At 51.4% G+C, this 16629-nt stretch overlaps 1 protein-coding gene across 1 annotated transcript in view; it reads left to right on the top strand.

Moving 5' to 3' along the window:
* Nucleotides 1-16629, top strand: part of ZFAT (zinc finger and AT-hook domain containing) — a 188897-nt gene that overhangs the window by 23708 nt on the left and 148560 nt on the right. The window contains exon 2 of the mRNA XM_059395207.1: nt 8003-8179. Within this exon, the coding sequence (XP_059251190.1) occupies nt 8003-8179 (177 nt within the window). The remainder of the gene's footprint in view (nt 1-8002; nt 8180-16629) is intronic.

Here is a 16629-nt window from a genome sequence, read left to right as displayed (position 1 = left end):
CGCTCCACCATCCCCCAGCAGTGGGCGTGGGGATGACCTACTGCCTACTGCCTACTGCCTGCAGCGCTGCCTCACTCCACCCTTCCCGGGGCCATGTTCCTCCGCTCCCGGCAGGGCGTTTGGGATCGGATGGGGACCATTTTTAGTTGCATTGAGCCCATTTACTGTGTTGGGAGCTGTCAGCACCGTGCATCTCCAGACTGTTTTCATCGTCCCGACCCAGTGGTTACATCTCACCTAACTGTTGTGCAGTGTCCAAAGCAAGAGATCGATGCGGTATGGACGTGTGTGCCGAGTTTTGTCCGTTTTTATCACGTCTTCGGATGCAGGTAGCCGCCCCCACAGTCAAGATGCGGAACCATTTGTGAACGTTTTGCCAGTTTGAGTGAGAAGTAGGAACATTACACTTTACACCCCCTTTAGCCTCTGTTTATAACACAGTTGTAAACGTTTCTTCCGTAGACATTGAGGACCGCATCAGGCAGACTTACTCTTTTTGCTTCAGCTGTCAAATAAGAGGAAAATTGGATGTATTTACCCATAGTTCTACATTTTCCTTTGTACTTTTCCCCTTTTTGATGTCCCCAGATGCATTGTTCTATCATTTCTTTCTAGTTAGAGAACTTCCTTTAGCTGTTCTTTGAGGTTCAGTCTTCGGGGCAGCAAGAGTTTGTAGTTTTCCATCCTCTGGGGATGTCTTGGTCCCTCCCTTTCTTTCTTTCTTTTTTTTTTTTTTTAAGATTCTGTTTAATTTATTTGACAGAGAGATCACAAGTAGGCAGAGAGGCAGGCAGAGAGAGAGGAGGAAGCAGGCTCCCTGCTGAATAGAGAGCCCAACATGGGGCTCGATCCCAGGAACCCAGGATCGTGACCGGAGCCGAAGGCAGAGGCCTTAACCCGCTGAGCCACCCAGGCACCCCCCCCCCCCCCCTTTATTTCTGAAGACTCTTTGTGCTCGATGCAGAGATGTAGGGGGACAGTTGCTTCCTTGCTGCTCTTGAACAAAAGGCCACTTCCTCGTGGCTCCATCGTGTCTGGTGGAGAATCCGCTGTCACTCGAACGGCTTCTCACACAGAAGCTTGTTTTCCTGGTTCTCTCTTGGCTCTAGTTTTCATGTATTTGTTGCAGTGGGCCTTGGCACAGGTACCATTGGGTTCACCCTGGTAGGGGTTTGCTGACCTTCCAGAATGTGGGTTTGGGTCTTGTGTCAGATTTGGGAAATCTTCAGCCATTATTTCTTTGAATACTTTCCAGCCCCGCTGTCTTTCTCCTGTCCTGGGACACTGATGAGGTGCACGTTAGATCTTTTGTTATGGTCCCACACGTCCTTGAGGCTCTGTTCAGTTTTTTTCTGTTTGTTTTCCCTGCTGTTGAGATTGTGTGCTATTTCTTGTTCTATCCTCAAGGTCACGGATTCTTTCTCTGTCTTTTCCATTGTGTTTTGAGCCCATCCGTTGAGGTTCTGTGATTGCATTTTTCATTTCTCAGGTTCCCATTTGTTTTTTCCTTACATTTTCTCTTCCTTTGCTCAAGACACTGTGCCTTTGCATTTGTTACAGGTGTGTTCGTACTTGCTCATTAAACTGTTTCTGTGATAGCTGCCTTAAAGTCTTTGTCAAATAATTCTGATATCTGTATCATCTCATGTGGGTGTCTTGAGTGTTTCTTGTCATTCAACTTGAGATTTTCCTGATTCTTGAAAAATTATGAGGAATGATTTTTGATTGAACCCTGGACATTTTTGGTGTTATGTTATGAGAGTCTGGATCTTATTTAAATCTTCTGTTTTATCAGACTCTTCTGACCCTGCCCTGGTGGAGAAGTGGGGTATGGCCTTGTCACCGCCAGGGAGGGTAGAAGTCCAGGCTCCCTTCTTGGCCTCTAGGGACGCCGTGGAGAAGGTGTCCCCAGCATGCTGGGCAGGATGGGCTTCAGGCTCCCCACGGGGCCCCTGTGATGTCAGCCCTGACTAGGAGGGGCAGGAGTGCCTCCATCACTGTGGTAAGGAGGTACAGAAAGTCCTGACTCTGTACTGGGTCACCTCTGACCCCGGCCCAGCAGGGAGTAGGAAGGGGGCTTCATTAACCACGTGGTCGGGTGGAAGTCCTGGCTTCCGGCTCGGCCTTTGCCGGCAGGGTTGGGGCTTCGGCTGTTGTAGGGCAGCTCATGTGCTGAGCTCAGTGCTGGGAGCAGGACCCCAGGGAAGGGGGTGTAGAGGGGCCAGGGCACGGGGGGCCCCCAAGGGGAGGGAAAGGGTGGGTGCGCACGAGGTTTCTCAGTCTCCCTGTCTCCCGGCAAAAGGTCTGGAGGGATACACACCAAACTGGTCAGTGATGCTCTTGTTCTAGAGGGGATGATAAGGAGGCTGTCTCTATTCTGTGGGGTTTCGTGTTATTTAGTGTTTTACGATGAGCATGTATTCATACGGTAACTTCTGTCATAAGTGATAGCAGTCACAAGCAGCAGCTCTGTTACAGGGCCCGGGGACCCGGAATGCCTGCGTCCTGCCTTGCTCTGGTTATTCCCCTTGACCTCCCAGACGAAGTGGACTTAGGAAGAACAACAGAAGGGACGGGCTGCCCTTGCTTGTGGCTGGGGCCAGGCCGCCCTGTGAGTTGGGTGGAGCACGTGGCCTCCACTCAAAGCGGAGCCGACCCTCTTTGCCTGTTTATCCGAGGGCCTGGGATTTTTTGGGGGGCGAGGGGTCCCTCAGGAGCAGGCCAGCTTCAGCTGACACATGTGCTGCCCGCTGCCAGAGGAAGGGTAGGACCTGTTGGCCCCCAGTGGCCCTCCCCGGTGGTGGCAAAGGGGCCTAACCCACCTCTCAGGACCTACGAGCCCCTTCATGACCTTCTTCAGGGAGTGGGGTCAGAGGCTCCCCCATCTCTGGGTCTCCGGGCAGGGCGGTAGTGAGCAGGCGGAAGTCAGAGCTCACGGGCAGGATGTAGTTCTTCCTGGCCAGGAGTATTTGCAAATCAGAGTTCAGAAATGAGAACTTGTTTATGCAGTTATTTTAAGATTATCCTTTTGAATAGTACAGAGTAACTGTTAAAAACTGGCAAATAGTTCATAGAAATGGAACACTCAAACTCCAAACTTCTGTGATTTTCCTTGTATTGAACATGTGGTTTTCTCTTTGAATCCTTTTGTTGAGGATGAGTGCACAGTAATTGGACCTAAAAATGCATCCAAATTATAGCATCTTTATCAGAATTAGCTGACAACATAATTATGATTATATTTCAGGGTATAAGATACATTTTTTCCATATTAGTCCCCTATAAAAAATGAAAAGAGCTCCTTTGATGTTATTTTGGTGGAATAATGATTCTTAATATTTGGGGAGGCAGACCGATCTGACACTTTCTTTGTCTATTCTGGAATTTTGCTGTTCACATCCTGCTTTATGGGCATCTCCAGAGAGTGCCCGGTTTCCCTCCTGGTCGGCGGTCTGGGGGACAGTCACAGATGATGTTCAAGGGGGGACACTGTGTATTCTGTCTGGACTTCTAGAACCAGCTGCCCTTAAACATACCAGATTGCATCGGGGGACTGGCTGGCTCAGTTGTGGGAGCGCTGTGTCTCTTGGTCTCAGGGTTGTAAGTTTGAGCCCCATTGGGTGTAGAGATTACTTAAAAATAAAATCTGGGAAAAAAAAAAAAAACATAGAAAGCCAAGATTGCATGGCAGGTGGCAAAACAGAGCCCACCCACCCACTGGCCTAGCTCAGGGGGAGTAGTTGTGTGGTCCTGTTGGCAGTTACGTGGCTGTGTCCCTTACCAGTGCTGACCTGGGAAGGGCCACGTGGCACCACGGAGACCGGAGGCCTGGGTCCGGCAGGTCTGCGTTCCACCTTGACTTTGTGCTTCTCTGACTTCGGGGCCGGGGGGAGGCCAGCCTCTCCGCCTCCTGGGTCCCACAGGCTCACGGCCGCCCCCACCCTCAGTGAAGTGATGGTCCTCCTGGGTCACACATGTCCTTATCTCTCTGCCTGCCCCTGGGAGCTCCGGGTCTAGTCTCCATCTGCCTACTGAACAAGCTACGGGCATGGGAAGCGCGTGGCCAAGGTCAGGTGCCACCCTGGCCTTCAGGGGGTGTGGAATAGCCAGGTAGCAGCTGCCGGACTTACAGTGGCCTCCCATGCTTGCCTAGATGTAGACGTCGTCTCATTGATCTGGTCTCCAGACAGGGACTGGTGTGCCTGTCCCTGAGCCTCACACTTACGCTGTGGTCACTGGAAGTTCTGCTCTGTTCAATGTCACTGGATTCCCTTTCTCCCAAGAGCATCACAGAAGTCAGTACCGCGTAGTCTGTCAGGAAGTAGCTTCGTAGCCACATTTGATGTGGCTGGGGTGTGCTGTGTCCCTGTCGCCATGCAGCTCAAGCTGTGTCTGTGACGCGGGGCCTCTGGGGGGCCCACCCGTGGCCACTGCCCGGTACGTGCTGGAATGAGCACAAAGGAAACTGATGGCTGATGCGGGGGCTGTGTTCTTGGCGGGGGTTGTCACTCAGACGCTGTGGGCCACCACGCCGAGCGTTTTAGCCCAACCTGAAGGAGCGACGCGCCAGTGTGTAGCCACACTCAGCTCCTGTCGGAAGCAGGTGGCCGAGAGTCTGCTCCCTGCTCCCAGCCCACCGTGACTCGGGCGAGCCGCTCTCCTCTCTCAGGCTCTGTTTCCTTGCCCGTGGAAGGGGCTTTACAAACCGTTTTGCCTTAATCGTAGAGTCCTTGTAGGGTCAGCAGGAAGCACATCGAAAACAACATGGCCTTGTATAAAGACAAGAATTGTTTCTGTAATCTCTTCGTGTTTGAACGGGAAGCCTTTCGGGCTCCTTAGGAAAAAAGCATTTCTTGGAGAAAAATAAAATATCGATCAGCAGTATTCATGAGAGATTTTCATTGATGAAGCAATGTTCTGCTTTGTTAAATTTCTGTTTCCGGTGTTGTTTGGTAGGGAGGTACTCTTGTGGGTCGTTACTCCACCTGCCTGTCCGCGGAGGAGGCCTTCCTTTGGGTCCAGAGGGGGACCTGGCCTTGCGGCCTCAGTGCCCCGTAGGGCTCTGTCCTCACTGGGGCAGCGACAGGCCGGCCCACTGCCTTTCTCTGTGGTCGGAGAGTTTTGCAGCAAAGAGGAAGAGAAAAATGGGTTGGGGGAGAGCAGGGGAGTGGAGATCAAGAAAGATTTTTGTTTTAAGACAGGAAAGATAAGCATGCAGCAAGTGGCAGAGGGGAAGAATTGGTGGTCTGGAGAGAGACGCAGAAGTTTCTAGAACACTGTCACTGGGTGAGAGGGGTTGGGGTTCTGTGCACTCAGGCCCCACGTATCCAGTGGCCATCCAGGGTGGGCTGTGGGTTCGGTCTTCCCAGGTGTAGGCACGAGGGTTGTGTTGTCTTTAGAGAATTTTAAAGCAGTAACGACATTTAAATGTTGGCCTGCCTTTTTGCTTTTTCATGTCCCTGAGCCACTGATACTAAACAGTATCAGTGATAAAAATGTTGCGTGCGGGTGCCTGGGTGGCTCAGTGGGTTAAGCCTCTGCCTTCAGCTCAGGTCATGATCTCAGGGTCCTGGAATCGAGTCCTGCATTGGGTTCTCTGCTCATCGGAGAGCCTGCTTCCCCCTCTCTCTCTGCCTGCCTCTCTGACTGTTAGGGTCCGTGATCAAAGGAACGAGACTGATACAACGCGAAGGTCAAGCAAAGCTTTAATTCTCACCAAGCATCAAGAATCAAACTGACCGGTCAGGGCTGTCTCTTAGGAGAGGGTGACGACGATGACCCCGGCAAGTCCGCTCCCAACGTGGCTGCTCTGGACAAGGCCTCTCTGCAGATGAGGCCACTCCGGACGAGGCCACTCCCAGGATGAGGCTGCTGCTCGGTGGGGCCGCGCCCAAGAAGAGGCTGCTGTGGACGAGGCCGCTCCAGGACGAGACCGCTGCTAATGAGGTCGCTCCCCGGACAGGGCTGCTCCCCAAAGAGGCCACTCTGGAGGAAGCCTCTTCCCCCACGATGCTGCTCACTGGGGAGGCCTCTTCTCAGATGAAGCCGCTCCCCAGAATGACGCAGCTCGCGGCGAGGCTGCGGCTGGGGGTGGCGAGGTCCTTCGCGGCCAGGTTGCTGGCGTCTAGGCAGTTCCAGGAGGCGCCGCTGCCGAGGGCCGCGGTGTGTGGCGGGGCCGCTGGCGGCTTGGGGCCCCTGGTGTCGCTTGTAGCTCTTAGAAGAGCTGTTACAGCTCTTCTTCTGCTCCCCCGACTCTCCTCCTCCTGCTCCCCCGACTCTCCTCCTCCTGCTCCTTCCTTCTCCTTCCTCCGACAGCTCGCCTCCTTCCTCCTCCTGACAGCCTCGCAGACCAACCTTTATGGGGGTGGTTGAGCCCCGCCCCTACGCAGGCGGCCAATCGAATCTCAGTTCACCCCAGTGGATATACGCGCACCCCACCGATTGGCCGTCCGCACCCGGCCTGTCCCGCCCCTCCATCGCGGCCCCCAGGCAGGTTCCTCTGGGAGAGGCAGGCCCTTACACGGACTACTTGGGATTTCTCTCTCTGTGTGCCAAATAAATAAAAAAAATATTAGAAAAAAATATATAATGCTTTAAAAAATAATGTTGCGCGCGCCGGGGTGGCCTGCCCCCACAGACCCCCGCCCCCCCACCTCCCACAACACACACACCTCCCGTGGCGCTGCAGGTGCGGACCCTCCTAGCAACAGGCGCCGGGCGGGGGGTGGGGAAGGATGCGGGGGTGGGCAGGCGTGGGGGAGGAGGCCCGTGGGGGCTGCCGTGGCGTGGCTTCGTGGGGCGCCCGAAGCAAGGTCAGCAGCCCGCTGGGGGGCTGGGAGGTGGGAGTGCAGCGGTAAGAAGCATTTGTCCACCGTCCGCGGAGAGCGGATGGCACAGAGCTCCTCCGGGATTGCCACGTGTCCGTCCGGCCTCCAGAGAGAGCAGGTGGCCCGGACACCTTGTGTGACTGCCGGTGTGATTCCCCGTGAGGCTGGTGAGGGTTGGGGGGAAGCAGGGAGTGCGGGTGTAGATCCCCAGCTGTCCAGCATGCTGGTGAGGTGGGCGAGGGTACGCGGTAGGGGGAGAGCTGGACTGACTCAGGGCTGTGGTGTACGGTGTTCCCGCTGCCCAGCGGGCAGGTGAGCGGCCTCTCCTAGCGCATTCCGGCAGCCCCGGGGTATTAGTACCTCCTGAAGATCACTGCACTTCCCAGCTTCTAGGGTCTGGGTTTGTTGGGCTTCAAAGCCACTGTCCCTTCCATCATCCGGTTCTCCTCTGCGCTCTTAAAAAAGAGCTAGCTATTAATTAGTTTTTTGATCCTGAATTTAATATTCCTCTATGTACCGACAATTATCTGAGACTCAAAAAGGAGCCTTTTCCCATTACGTCTTCCTGCCTAGTATAATGGGATGAAAGTAATGGGCTATTAGTAAATATTTGTGAATGGTGGTGATGCTTTCAAATAGGAATTAAGTGGCTTAAAAAATATCAACAGATTCCCATTCTTCTTGTTTTAAGTCTGTGTGCCAGCCAGTGAAAGGTGTCTTGGCTCTGGAGAAATGCTGTTTTGATCAATTTTCCCTTGTACCTAATTTGAGAGAGCCTAGCTAGCGCACTTAATTGCTGTCAGTGAGGTTCATTCACTTGAAGGTTGGATTTTGGTTTTGCAGTTTCCTACTTTTTTTTTTTTCCTTTTACCTTGCCATGTCATTGCTGGAATCTGGGACGTTAGGTAGATTTGGGTAACGGGGGCGGGGAGGGCAGGGTTTGCCCATATTAGACCCTAGCCAGGAGGACTGAAGAATGAATTTTCTGGTGACTGGGGCCACCTGAACTTAGAAGTGAGCTGCCTGGCCTAGAGGTGTCCACGAGAGGGACAGTCTATTGGAGGCCGGACACAGCTCAGAAGGGCAGCCTTCAGTATTTTTCTTCGGTGCTTGGAAGCAGTTGTTGTTTTTGTTAGGTTGAAATAACATAGTTTCTTTTTTTTTTCTCCTTACAGAAAACACAGCCATCTTCATGTGCAAATGTTGTAACCTTTTCTCACCCAACCAGTCAGAGCTGCTGTCCCACGTTTCTGAGAAGCACACAGAAGAAGGGGTTAATGTTGATGAAATCATCATTCCCCTCAGACCTCTGAGTACCCCTGAGCCCACCAACCCAAGCAGAAGCGGAGATGGTAAGGGGCTTTGGGGTTCCGGGTGAGGGGGCCACGGACGTGCCCATTGGTGGCGATGGTGGTGATTTGCTCACGTGTACTTTGACGCTAGGTTTGTGTTTGGTGGGCCCTGAAGCCCGGAGCGCTCCCGTTTCCCACCTTAGTCCTTGTCCGGCTCTAGGCCCGCTCAGATAGGAGTGTGTGTGTGAGCGCACCGCACCCGGCCCCTGCGGGAGCCTCTCCAGCACCTGGCTGTAGAAAGAGGAGGGACCGCGTGAAGGAAGGAGGGAGTGCACGAGAGGAGGGGTAGCCTCCCACCGTGTACAGAGCCCGAGCTGGTCCTCAGACGAGTGTGGCTCTCACCCGGCTCTGGGACCCGCGCGCTGTGTTCCCGGAAGCACAGGACGTGACTTCTCTGAGCCTCCCCGTGCTTACCTGACAAATGAAGATGGATGTGACTGTCACAGGCGGGATGTGCCTGTGGCACCAGATGACGCCCGGCACGGAAGACAATAAAGGGGAGCTATTCTAACATGCGTGATGAATGTGTAAGGACACACAACCTGAAGCACAGCGTTCCTGAATGAGCGTGTAAACCTTTGATCCGCACAGACTCCTCTGGGTCCGCAGGCAGCGTGCGGAGTGAGATCCCTCTTGTCCGCAGCATCCACATGTGTCCCGCTGGACGGCCCCTGGAGTGGTGGGTGGCTGGCCTCGAGGCGCCGTGGAGGCGTCATAATGAGGTCCCCGCAGACCAAGAGAATACGGAGTAGAGGAGGCATAGCTGCACACGGCAGTTCAAAAAACCCCCCTCAAAACCGTAACTATATGGTGGGGGACCCCCGCCAGGCCCCTGCGCAGAAGGATGGTCTGTTCCATGGCAGGACTCGTCAGCCACACGGATGACCGAGTGCTCGTGCCTGGGCGGATGCAGACTGGCGCTTCCCAACAGCCGCCTTATTGATCCTCTGTCCGACATCGTTAGCGAGGAGCGAGTCCAGACAGACAGTGTTTGGTTAATGAGTCCCTCTGGCCATTCCCAGGGAGCGCAGAGAAATACACCTGACCGAGGATTAAGTTGCTGGAGTTAGGCGAAGCTCTGTTGGTTACTGGGAATGGCGTGAGCTGAAGCTGAGGAAATCCAGCCCCGGTGAACCCGGCGGTGGTGAGTGAGGAGAAGTGGGCGTCATCCTGTCTCCTCACCTGCAGCCAGCTACGCTGGGCCCGCAGCGCTTCAGCCCTGGCACGGGCCTTGGGGCCGGATCTGTCCTCTCCCCGCTTTAGGAAAGCAGGTCCGAGGTGGGAAGTGCCACGTAATCACATCTCAAACCGATGGTGCCCATTTGAGTGTCTTTGCTTTGGGGAAGAGGAGGGGGAGGAAGGTCAGTTTGGCGTTAAGAATCTACCAAGTAGCCTGATTAAAAACAGGCAGAAGAGCTGAACAGACATGTTCCCGAAGAAGGCGTACGGATGACCAACAGGTGCATGAAAAGGTGCTCAGTGTCTCTAACCGTCAGAGACATGCAGGTCTAAACCGCAGGGAGCACGCTCAGCTCACGCCTGGTGGGAACAGCTGTCCTCAGCAGGACGAGATAACCAGGGTTGGTGGGGATGTAGAGAAAAGGGACCCTTGTGCCCTGTTGGCGGGAATGCGAACTGGTGCGACCACTATGGAGAACAGGATGGAGGGTCCTCAAGAAAGTAAAGATAGAATTACCACGTGATCCAGCAATCTCACTTCTGGAAATGTATCCAAAGGAAGTGAAATCAACATGGCGGAGAGAGATCTGCACCGTGTTCATTGCAGATTCGTTTACAATAGATAACCTAAGTGTCCGCAGATGAGTGGGTTCAGAAGATCTCTCTCTCCCTCTCTCTCTCTCACACACACAGGAATGTTATTCAGCCCTAACAAAGGAGGAAAGCCTGCCATTTGCAGCATGGATGAATCCGGAAGACATTATCCTAAGTGAAATAAGCTAGATGCAGAAAGACTAATACTGTATGATCTCACATATGTGTTGAATCTAAAATAGGTGAATTCACAGAACCAGAGAGTAGAACGGCGGTTGCCCGGGAGTTGTGAGAATGGGAGATGATAGTCAAGAGGTACAGACTCTGAGCTGGGTAGGTTCTGGGGATCTAACGCGCAGCCTGGGGTTTACAGTTCACAGTTGCTGACTGAGTAGATCATGAGTGTTCTCACCAAAAGAGAAAGATGGTTCTCCTGTCAATTGTAGTGAGCATTTCACAGTGTATATGTACATTAAGCCATCTTGTCGTGCACCTTAAAAAAACAAATCGTGTGACCTAAATATATGCAATTTTGGTTGGTTGATCATCCATTAGTAAAGCTGGAAAAAAAAAAAAAAGAATCTGCCTAATGCCAGGGCCTCACAGTTCAGCCACCCCTCCCTCTGCCACTGAGTCTAGGGGTGAGTAAGGCCCATCTGTCCAGACCTCACTGGAGGACCCCTGATGATGTCCACGTTCCCTATGGCCACAGTCCTGCAGAGTGGTTAAGATGCATTGGCTTTCCAAAGAGTGTGGCTTAACAGACAGTTGGAACCAGAGCTTTAGTCAGGAACTTTGAGTGTTGCCTCTGGGGTTGAGCTTCTATAAACTCAGAAGAACGGATAAAATCTCTTATGTAAAATTCATATGGCAGATAGAAGTCACGTGGATTAATGGGCTGACAACGTTGAGAAAGGTGGTTACAAAGCTTTAATTCTGTTCTTATTCAGCTTTGCTTATTAAGATTTTTCTTCCAACTAACATGAAATGTGAATGAGATAAAATAATTTGAATTTTTCATTTCATTTATAAATAATGAGCAAGTGATGAGAGCGCAGATAGATCTCCTCCCGGAATTCTGCGCATCAGTGGTTTCTGGGACGCGTATGCTGACTTCCGTCCTCACCCTTGTTCCCAATGGTAGCGAGAGGTATGGCTGTCCGCTCAGGACACCACCCTGGGTCCCCTCTTCCTTGAGATCCGTCCTCCTCTTCGTCTCCCCGACAACCAGCTCACCAGGCCCGTCCCCCCTCGAACCTGCCCTGCGGCCATGGTCCGTCCCTCAGTGGGGATGGCCATGTGTTCTCTCTCCCCTTCGCTTCAGGAATGCACTGACTTACGTGGTTGGGTTTTCATACCTTGAACCACTCTTGCGTTCATGGAATACATTCCACTCAGTCATACTGCATAATCCTTTTTCATGTGCTCGTGGAGTTGGTCTGCTGGAATCTTGATGAAGAGATTAGGGCTTGTATTCAGAGATCTTATGGGGGCCGTTTCTCTGATGTCTTTGGTTTTAGAATCAGAATAATAGTGGCCTCACAGAACGAGCCGGGAAGTGTCCCTGCCTCCTCTGTTTTTTGGAGGATTTTGGAAGTGTTGGTGTTAGTTCTTTTTTTTTTTTTTTCTTTTTAAAATGACTTCCCCCTTCTCATGTAATTTCTTTTTCTTTTTTTTAAAGATTTTATTCATTTATTTATTTGACAGACCAGAGATCACAAATAGGCAGAGAGAGAGGAAGGGAAGCAGGCTCCCCACTGAGCAGGGAGCCTGATGCGGGGCTCGATCCCAGGACCTTGGGATCATGACCTGAGCCAAAGGCAGAGGCTTAACCCACTGAGCCACCCAGGCGCCCCTAGTTCTTCTTAATGTATGATAGAATTCACTGGTGAAGCCTTTTAATTCTGGTCTTTGGGTGGGAAGTTTTTGGTTTACCGATTCAGTTCTTGGCTTGCAACAGGTGTGTGACTATGTTCTGTTGCTTTTTGAATTCCTTTCAGTGGTATGTGTCCTCGGAAGTTTTCCATTTCATCAAAATTTTCTGCTTTGTTGGAAATAATTACTTGTTCACAGTATCCCTGAGAATTAAAAAAAAACAAAACAAACCTTTTTGTAAGATGAGTGGTAATGTTCCATTTTCCACTCTTGATTTTAGCTGTTTGAATCTTACCTCGTTTTCCTTGGTGAGTTTAGCTAAAAGTTTGTCAGTGTTTTGATTTCTATCTTCTATTCTTCGTTTAATTTTTACTTTTTGTTCTTCTGCTTGGCGTGCGTTTGGTTTGCTTCTGTTTTCTCTGGTTTCTTGGGTTAGAGGAGTAGGCTACCGATGGGAGATCTTTCTGTGCCTCACACAGGCACTTACTTTTACAGCCTTGTGGACCTGTTCTCACTGCCTCCCACCTGTGTTTGCATGTCGTGTTTCCTCTTGATCGTCTCAGCGTTGTTTCCTGATTCAGTATCCTCTTTGACCTATTCATTATTTAGGAGCACCATTTAATTTCCATGTATCTTTGAGATATATAAATGTCTGTTCTTTTTATTTTTTTTTTTAAGATTTATTTATTTATTTGACAGAGACAGTGAGAGAGGAACACAAGCTGGGGGAGTGGCAGAGGGAGAGACAGGCTTCCCATGGAGCAGGCAGCCCAATGCGGGGCTCGATCCCAGGACCCTGGGATCATGACCTGAGCCAAAGGCAGACGTCTAATGACAGAGCCATCCAGGCTCTCCTGTTTTTTCTTTTTTAAAACTAAATTTTAATTGGAATACATGTTACAATAGTGGCAGGGTGTATAAGATAGTGATTTGATATTCTTATATATTATGAGATGATTGCCGCAATGGCTCTAGTCACCATTTGTCACTGAAGTTATTATAATATTATCGATTATCTTCCCTATGCTTTACTTTTTTTTTTTAAGGTTTTTAAAATTACTCATTAGAGAGCACGAGCGAGAGCAGGAGCAGTGGCGAGGGTCAGAGAGAGAGGGAGAGGCAGACTTCTCACTTAGCAGGGAGCCCCATGCGGGGCTCGATCCCAGAACCCAGGATCACAACCCAAGTGCAAGGCAGATGCTTAACCGACTGAGCCACCCAGGTGCCCCTTCTATGCTGTACTTTTCATCCCCATGACTTAGTTATTTTATAACTGGAAGTTTGCACCTCTAATCCCCTTCATGTGTTCACTCGTCCCCCGTCCCTCTCCCTCTGGCAACCACCTGTTTGTCCTCTGCTCTTGTGTTTTGTTTTGTTTTTTTTTTAAGATTCTGTATATAAGTGAAATCATATAGTATTTATCATTCTCTTTCAGACTTATTTTACTTAGCATAACACTTCCTGGGTTTATCTGTGTTGTCGCAAATGGCAAGATTTCATGATTTTTTATGGCTCAGAGACATTCCGGGGTGTGTGTGTGTGTGTGTTTACACAGACATAACACAACTTTTTTTCCCACTCATCTATCAGTAGACACTTAGGCTGCTTCCATATCTTGGCTATTTTAAATAATGCTGCAGGGGATGAAGATGTGTGTGTATTTTTTCAAATTAGTGTTTTCATTTTCTTCAATACCTAGAAGTAGAGTTTCTGGATGGTAGGGCAGTTGTGTTTTTAATTTTTTGAGGAGCCTCCACACTGTTTTCCAGAGTGCACCAGTTTGCATTCTTGCCAACAGTGCAGGAGGGTTCCTGTTCCTCCACATCCTCTCCAACACTTGTTATTTCCTGCCTTTTTGATAATAGCCCTTCTGACAGGTGTGAGGTGGTATCTCACTTTAGTTTTGGTTTGCATTTCCCTGACGATGAGTGATGTTGAGCATCTTTTCATGTGTCTCTCGGCCATCTCCATGTGTTCTTTGGAAAAATGTCTGTTCAGTTCCTCTGCCCATTTCTTAATTGGGTTTTTGTTTTGTTTTGTTTTTTGGGTTTTTTTTTGGTCATTCACCTGTATGAGTTATTTATTTTTAATTTCAGCCCACATAGTTTGTATGTATTTGAGCCCTTACACATTTATTAAAACTTGATATATGGACTGACATGGTTTATCTTAGAGACTGTTCCCTGTGCGATTGAGAAAAATTTATAGTCTGCTACTGACGGTGGCACATTCGCATAGATAAGTGTTAGGTTTTGCTGGTCTGTAGTGCTGTCCATGTCTTCCGTTTCCTTACTGAAGCCCAGATTTTTATAACTGAGGAATATGTGGCTCAGAGACTGGGGGTCTTACAACCACCCGCTTACGGTGACCCAGTTCGTAGGTGGGAGAGTGGGGTTTGGCCCAGCTGCTCTGGCGGCTTTTGCCTGCTCTTGTCCTGCTCTGTGTATCATCAGATTCTTACTACGAAGCTACTTTAGAAATTATTTTCCTTTATTAACTAATTTACTTTTGACTTAAATTTTTCTTGAACACATTTCTTCTCTTTTTTTGGTGTGCACATATGGGAAGATTAGTTGCCTGTACAGTTTAATTTTTAAAAGTATTTAAGACTTTAATTAAATGCAGAGTCTTAATATGAGAACATTTCTTCAAAAGTCTTTCATTAAGAACTCCAAGTCCTCCTTTTTCTCTCTGTGAGTCTGTAAAATTCGAGGCTTCCAGAAGCTTAGTTTCTCTCTAATGACTTCTATTCAGGTTTAACCTTCACAATTCATTTTAAGTTGAGAGATACTTGAAATGGTTTAATTAAACCTTTAACTGAGTAGTAATTGATTTATTATTTTGGTTTCCCTTTGTAACAGGAAGGTTCCTAAATCCTTTGGTTTATTTTATAGCCTTTTAATCTTTTTTGCTCATGTAGGAAGTGGTCTGCCTAGGAACCTTTCATTTTCTCCTCTCTTCCCCATCAGATCTCTGGCTGCGGTCCAAGAAAAAATTGCCTTACAGAGAGAATGTGCATGTGTGTGGTTGTGTCTGAGAATGTATGTGGGTGTGTATTTGGGTGTGAGTGGTGGGGGAGCGTGCGTGCACACGTTCGTTCATCCCGATGGCAGCTGGGACAGGGGACCTGCTGGGGCTGGAACTCACGGGGGTCCCTGGAGAGTCTCTTTTGGGCTCTGTGATCTCCCCCTTCCAGACCTCCCAGTGGAGCTCTTCTTTTATCTCTGCCTTCCCTCACGCCCCGTTTCTTTATTCAGACATCACGCACCTGTCAGATGCTTGGGCGCTCTGCTCGGTGCTGGGAGTGCGGGGCGCACGGGGTGCTCAGCCCGCCTCCAGGCTAGGGGGTCGCAGGCAGGCAAAGAGGCAGTTGTGCAGGGCAGCAGGGAAAGGACTTCTCTGGGATCAAGGACGGGATGCCAGAGAGGGGGGTCACAGAGTCTAGTCTGAGGGTAGAAGCTGATGTCCAAGTTTAAATCTCTGTGTTGTCCCTCCTGGACTGCTCCCACGAATAGGGTCATTCTGAGTGTACACAGGCATTGCCGTGATCTGTTCCAGAAACCACTGAAGCCTGAGCCCCCTAACCTCCTCGGGTGGCAGTGTGGGGGTAGTTAAAGGGCACCCATCCCGGACTCCGGTGGACCAGGTCCCAGTCCTGGGGCTGTCACCTCATTGCCTCGGCTGGGACTGACACACACTTGGCTTTCATGTGGGTTACAAAGAGGCGCCCCACTCTGGGCCGGGGAGGTAGTAGCCGGCTTGCTCTCTGGGTGAACAAGCAGAGAACGTGGTCAGGGCGGATGCAGCCGGCGCCCCAGTGCTCAGCTCAGCTTGTGGAGCATGGCCTGGGTACTGGACCCCCCACCCCATCCCCATGGTGCCTCACGCAGGGCTCTGCCTGCACCGCACCTGTGGAGGCCCTGCTTCTGTCCTCTGTCAGCAGGACACAAGATGCTTGCCTTTATTTTTTTGGAAAAGGTTACCTGATAAATGCATGTTAATACACGGTGCCTTCGAGCGTGGTTCACACGGTGCCTTAGTACGGGGTAAGCGCACGCTGCCCTTCAGAGCCCGTAGTGCCTGTTTCCTCGAAGTGGTCTGGTTCAGGAGTCGGATGGCACTGAGGCTTGTCGCTGGGGCCGCGGTGGTCCCTTTCCTGCGGAGTGTAGCGGAGGGTCCCGCAGTACTACTCTGCGCTCTGACGTGAGCTGACGTCAGCGTGAAGCCAGCGGGGGGCTCCAAGCCGAGCTGTGCCACTTACCTTTTCTGTGTCTCGGGCCGCTTGGTGAGTCTTGTCGCCTCAGCGTCGCCTTCCGTGCAGGGGCTGCTGCGGTGCTCCCGCAGGGACCGGGCGGGAGGAGCCCGGCAAGCGCGGTGCAGTTGCCTGCGCCGGGCGCCCGGTCGGCTTCCTCCGGGCTGCTGCTGGCGGGACGCGGCCGCGCCGTCTGGGGGACTCCGCGGGGAGCCGGCGTGGGCGCCTCCGGCCTCCCGGGGGCCCCGTGTCCCAGGGCCGGCTGCGGTCTGTCCCGGGGAGAGGTGCTGCGTCCCCCATAGACCTCCAAGGCGCTCTCCCTCGTTTCTGGTAATGAACTCCCCGTCTTCGCGGGGCTTCCGGAGCTCGGTGCGAGCAGATGTCGGGGAGGCGGACGCTGGGGCCCAGCCGTGTTCGAGTCGCCTCCGTTCTCGAGCTGGAGAGACTGGATTGGGCTGCGGGGCGAGGGCTTTCTCCCTGGCCTCCAGCCTGGTGAAATGTGGCTGCGCCTGACTCCGCGCCGGCTTTCTGGGTGTGGGAGCGGCGTCGG

The sequence above is a fragment of the Mustela nigripes genome, chromosome 3 (genome assembly GCF_022355385.1).
Source record: "Mustela nigripes isolate SB6536 chromosome 3, MUSNIG.SB6536, whole genome shotgun sequence".
In the NCBI taxonomy this organism is placed as follows: Eukaryota; Metazoa; Chordata; class Mammalia; order Carnivora; family Mustelidae; genus Mustela; species Mustela nigripes.
The sequence above is the reverse complement of the archived record's forward strand: the minus strand, read 5'-3'. Positions and strand labels throughout refer to the sequence as shown.